This window comes from Lathyrus oleraceus, chromosome 5 (assembly GCF_024323335.1).
Source record: "Lathyrus oleraceus cultivar Zhongwan6 chromosome 5, CAAS_Psat_ZW6_1.0, whole genome shotgun sequence".
NCBI classification, from domain to species: Eukaryota; Viridiplantae; Streptophyta; class Magnoliopsida; order Fabales; family Fabaceae; genus Lathyrus; species Lathyrus oleraceus.
Window position 1 is genome coordinate 155648990 of NC_066583.1, and position 5250 is coordinate 155654239.

General features: G+C 35.8%; 2 protein-coding genes across 2 annotated transcripts; one reads left to right on the plus strand and one right to left on the minus strand.

Moving 5' to 3' along the window:
* Positions 1-3377, minus strand: LOC127079731 (ABC transporter I family member 10). The gene is made up of 6 exons (XM_051020106.1): positions 3216-3377; positions 2962-3133; positions 2798-2884; positions 1108-1233; positions 899-1021; positions 1-343 (listed from the first exon to the last, which is right to left on the minus strand). Exons 1-6 carry the CDS (start codon positions 3293-3295, stop codon positions 134-136), a joined length of 798 nt encoding a protein of 265 aa, XP_050876063.1. The 5' UTR covers positions 3296-3377; the 3' UTR covers positions 1-133.
* A 69-nt stretch (positions 3378-3446) lies between these two features.
* LOC127079732 (NAD(P)H-quinone oxidoreductase subunit O, chloroplastic) lies at positions 3447-4596 on the plus strand. The gene is made up of 6 exons (XM_051020107.1): positions 3447-3736; positions 3812-3867; positions 3949-4014; positions 4098-4139; positions 4263-4322; positions 4431-4596. The coding sequence occupies exons 1-6, from the start codon at positions 3493-3495 to the stop codon at positions 4458-4460; spliced, it is 498 nt and encodes a 165-aa protein (XP_050876064.1). The 5' UTR covers positions 3447-3492; the 3' UTR covers positions 4461-4596.
* Positions 4597-5250: the final 654 nt, after the last annotated feature.

Sequence of the window (5250 nt, forward strand, 5' to 3'; positions counted from 1 at the left end):
TTTCATGCGTGATGAGTTTTATTTGTCAGAGGAGAAAAAATGAAATGTGATACTGTGATGTAACCTTTCAATCATGCTCAGTTTAGTTTCAATGCTTGACAAAAGACTTATTTTCATATACAAAGAGAGTTGTTTAAGAATTAATCTGGTTAATATAGGCAGATTGTCTGGCTTCGATGAAACGCCTTATGCTTGTCGCATCTCCATGCATGACTACCTTTCCATCTTCCATGTAGATTGCACCATCTGCATACTCTAGTTCTTCCAAACGATGGGTGACCCATAATGCTGTAACTTCTTCAGAAGTATCCAGACAGTTTCTAACAGCTTTGATAACGCCAACCTTTAAGGTAAAGTGCAAAACATATATCAGTAAGGGTTGGTCTTGCACCGAAATGTCAATAGCCCTCATGTTCAGTGGTAAGAAAAAATAAATAGTTATCTGTCAGCGTGCATGTCACCATATGTCGGATGCAGATAAAAGGCATAGGTTTATAAACTATATGAAGGAAAAAAAAGAACAGTGATTGCTGCTAGTATTGTGTAGCTGATATAATATCCTCAATTGATGCCATTTCAAGGATATCAATTTTCATGATTTTTTACAAATAACAAACATGGTTATCAACTATAGGTTCAAATTGTGAATTTGAAGACCTATGTTCCAGATTGTGAATTATGATCAATACAAATGACATTTTAAAGTAAAAACAAGTGACATGCAAAGAGCATAAGCTGAAACATCATATCCAAACTTTAAAATAATTCAAGAATCATGTCAGAAATCAAACTGAAAAGAGTTGTTGGCTAAAGTTCAAAGACAAATTGCAATTTATCATTAGGACTGATGACCATGATTACATGGCAAAGGTATAAAACATCGCAATTTAAAGATCACCTGGTCAGTTTCGTCTAGGAATGTTGTGAGCTCATCCAACAACAGAACCTTACAAGCTTCTGCTAGAGCACCAGCAATGGCCACCCTCTGCTTCTGGCCACCACTCAAAGTTTGAACAGATCTCTGAATATTGCAACAGAGGGAAAATTCGTTTATTATACGTACAATTCACAAATTTGTTTTGGCGCTCAAGTCGAAGTCCATAATACCTTCATGTAGTCAGCCAAACCGACAGCATGTAAAGCTTGGGACACCCTGGATCTGACTTCATCATCGGCCAAATTGATTTTACCAAGACCAAATGCAACATCAGAATCGACTGTAGGCATCACCACCTACAACAAATGGAATACTATTATACCACACACTTTACAGACTTATTATTATTAAATAGACCATACATACACTGATACACATTCAAGTTGTACAGTTAAAATTGGTGCATCTTTTTCAGTAATTATAGATTGATAATAAAATCAAGTTTTCGGTTTTCCATTTTGTGTTGTGAATGTTTTTTTCTTTTTGGATCACAACAATTTTATCTGCGCTGCAGACATCAAGATAACATTAAAATGAAGATTCACTTCAAGTGTATTTTAGTAAGTATATCTAATTGAATAATTCAAATTCATAAGAAAGCACCATTGACAATGAAACTCTTATGATCAGTTGTTATCAATTAGAGTGTGCAGAAAAGATAAATCAAGTAAATTTGTTGTGCTCAATAATAAAGGAAAATTTACAGGAAGGTTTGGAGAAGAATTGACACAGTGCACTAAACTAAATTAATCTCCTCTCTTTTCCCCTTCACAAGGCCCCTTGTATCAACTTTAACATGACCCATGTTAAATGTCATAAAGCTATTAAATGTCATACTGATCAATAAATAGTTTCCATTTTTTAACTCCTAAACCAATGCCTTTAAGTCACCATTAACAAGACTCCCGTTAAATTATCAGTGAAAACATTTTCTCCAACTAAACCTGTCAGTGCCACTTCTTAAACTTTTAGATGCACAGGAAAAAAAAAGGCATGTTTCTTCAGTAAAAAGATTGCAGAAAATCAAGTAACAACAATCAAAACTCTAGAATGTTGATTGGGTCCTAGTTGTGGTTAGCCTGGACTCAGGACAGTGGCAATGGAAATAAAAACTATGGAAGGGGAGTGTTTGTTTGCTTGCAAGATAAACAAGTAAGGCATATAGAAAGGTTGGAAAATGCCTCGTAGTTGGCTTGAGCAGATTAATTGTAGGTAGCTGTGTTAAGGGATAATCACATAAATAATGACTTTTATAGCCCTGCTTTTCAGATCAAACTACTACATTTCAGACTAGCTATACAAATTTGAGTCTACAGATAGCAAGGAAGCAATAGCACGATATTAAAATGACACATATGATTAGTTATGATACGCTGACAATATTAAACTTTTACACTAGTAGTGTATCAAAAGTAAATTCAAAAGTGAAACTTCAAATTTTGTTCCTCCATTTCTAACTTCAACATGGGTCTAAATTTGACAAGGCACACTCACTAAATTTAGATTTTGTAAAGTCTCACAATAAACTTTAGCCTATATTTTTATTCTCATGGAAAACAAATCCAATGAATTTCCTGTTGGAATATAATAGACTCAATAGTTTTTGTGACTGCTCAAATATGAAGCACAGACACCCCAAAGATGAACCCCGACACTGACACGGCGACACTGGTAATAATTTGAAAAAATGAATAAATTAAACTAAATCACAAGTGTCAATGTCAGTGTCACATTGACTCAGACACATCCTTTTTCAGACATGTCGGTGCTACATAGCTGCTCAAACACCCAACCCAACATTCAAGCCTAGAAGAAAGATAGCAATGAATCAATCAGCAACAAAAAAAAAAGAAGCCAAACCTGATGATCTGGATTTTGGAAAACAAAACTTTTAGGTTCTTTCACATATACTGTTCCTGAAGATGGAGTCAATAGACCAGCCAAAATCTGCATGTAAAGCTGACAGTTACATTACTACTCTTAATTCTAATCACACCAGTTAGTAGAGTTGTTTCCATGGTTACCTTCAAGAGTGTTGATTTTCCACACCCATTGGGTCCAAGAAGCATCCAGAACTGCCCAGAAGGAATCCGAAGAGAGCAATCTCTAAGAGCCTGCACATCTTTACTTTGCCTCGCGGTGAATGAAAAATTCAGATTACGACCTTCAATTGCAACACTTTCCACACTTTTGCCCCTGCGAAATCCAAACACACAACCTGTTTGATAAAATGTCCAAACGAAAAGTGAACTAAAACAAATCGAGAAATTAGATAAACCTAGTAGCGGCACTGGGAAGTGTAGAATATAGAGGAGCAACAAGATGCTGAGCGGTAAAACTCAGAGTAGAGAGATTCATAGCATAGGTTTTTATTTTTACTTTTATTTCTCGACAATTCCACGGCTATTTTATGAAATTAATTATTATTATTATTATTATTTCTAATTGAGTCATAAAAAATTGGGTAAATTGACGGTTGAGTCCTCCCTATAAAATAAAAGAGTATCATCTTATTTTGTTATCTATATAATTTGTATGGCTTTGAGTCTCTCTTGATGGCTTTCTGTGTGAATCTCTGCAACCATACCTCCTTCCCTTCTCTTTCACATTTTTCGAAAACGTTGAGAAGGAAACATGGCCATTGTTCTTTCCGGTTGATTCGTGCGGTTCAAGGCGGTGAACCGGGTGGTAGCTCACAGCCAGAGACTAATAAGAGTGATGCTTCCTCATCCTCATCTAGTGCTGCTCAGTCTTCAACTGCTGCCCCCAAGAGTCTTCCAAAGAAACCTGTTTATTCAAGTGAGCATTTATTTGAATTTTGATTTTATACATGGAATGTTTTTGTCTGATTTATTTTTGTTAATTTGTGGACAGTGAAGAAAGGTCAAATTGTGAGAGTGGATAAGGAGAAATATCTCAATAGCATCAATGTAAGAAGATGATTATTCATTTAGTTTCATTTATTTATAGTGAGGAATACTAAGGTAACATGTACGAGGTTAATGTTTCAGTATCTTTCTGTTGGACACCCAACTTATTACAAAGGATTGGACTACATTTATGAAGACCGTGGTGAGGTAAACAAATACGATAAGCTTATGTATAAGCACTTATATGATAAGCTTTTATCTAATTGGAAATGTTAAACTTGTATTTCTAGATTCTGGATATGCGAATATTTGAAACAGGAGAGTATGCACTTGTAAGTAACTTACCAATGGTGTGCTATAGGAGAATATAATTTCAATTATGGTAAAATTGTCAAGTGTTTGCGATTAAGAGGGTCATATTCTGATACAAAAACCTTACCTTGCTTAACTCATAGATTGCATGGGTAGGAGTCCCAACAGCTCCAGCTTGGCTTCCTACATACATGCTCATTAAGGTAATGTTTAACTTGTTATCACGGCAGCTACAATTGAATAATAAATACTTGATTTCTTTTCATTTTAGTTGCTTTGGAAGTACTCAGTCTTTTCTTTTCTTACTGCAGTCAGAGAAGCTCAATTATGAGAGGCTATAACCTTTCAGTTGGGGTGCAGAACTATGTAATATATACAATTTCATGTTTGCCTACTTTGGTATGATTCAACTCGATTAATTTGAAATACCACTTGTGACTCAAATAGGTCAAATATTAAAACACAAGATTTTTGTTAGTATTATTTACGGCGATCCGACTTGTACCGGTATAATTTTATTGGGGCTCTTAAAGAGCATAGTCCACCAAAGGGGCATTAAAGACCAACAGATTGGCGGGGTGAGCTGCTCCTCGAAGTCCTAGGCCATCCGAAATAGACCCTGAAGTCGTTTTCTAGTAGCCCAATTAGACTTCACCCACCTGACTTACTTCCATCACCCACATCTCCATAAACGTCGAGTATGATGTGTCCCACTACAATTGATTCAAAGAGGATAAACACCTCACGATCTAAGGAAGGACATATTTCTTCCTCCCACGTACCTGATCAAGGAGAGAAGGGTAACCTCTCTATGAGCCAGGCTCAGATAAATCTCTATAAATATCGCAGTCTAAGGGTTGAGAGAAGGATCAAATCTCATTATACAAATACCACATACATAGTTTCTCACCTTTCTACATGAGCTAACTCTAAATCTCACAACATTTCCTAAAAGTATCCCTTAATCAATAGTGATTGTCATTTATTATACTTTTAGCAAGTACATAACTTATTTTCCATGTCTGAAAAGTAGAATGAATCCCTCTACTAAAATTGCATAATTGTAGAACCTGAACCATCTTCTTCTCTCCCACCTTGCTGACTGAGGACATCACCTCACAGGTAAGACAC

What these genes read in the sequence shown, in the direction of transcription:
- LOC127079731 (XM_051020106.1), bottom strand. Translation starts at nt 3,295, where the DNA reads ATGAATCTCTCTACTCTGAGTTTTACCGCTCAGCATCTTGTTGCTCCT. An exon ending in GAAAATCAACACTCTTGAAG is followed by an intron (nt 2,885 to 2,961) that starts GTAACCATGGAA and finishes CTTTACATGCAG; the next exon opens with ATTTTGGCTGGTCTATTGAC. An exon ending in GTTTGGCTGACTACATGAAG is followed by an intron (nt 1,022 to 1,107) that starts GTATTATGGACT and finishes TGCAATATTCAG; the next exon opens with AGATCTGTTCAAACTTTGAG.
- LOC127079732 (XM_051020107.1), top strand. Translation starts at nt 3,493, where the DNA reads ATGGCTTTCTGTGTGAATCTCTGCAACCATACCTCCTTCCCTTCTCTT. An exon ending in TTTATGAAGACCGTGGTGAG is followed by an intron (nt 4,015 to 4,097) that starts GTAAACAAATAC and finishes TTGTATTTCTAG; the next exon opens with ATTCTGGATATGCGAATATT. An exon ending in CTACATACATGCTCATTAAG is followed by an intron (nt 4,323 to 4,430) that starts GTAATGTTTAAC and finishes TTCTTACTGCAG; the next exon opens with TCAGAGAAGCTCAATTATGA.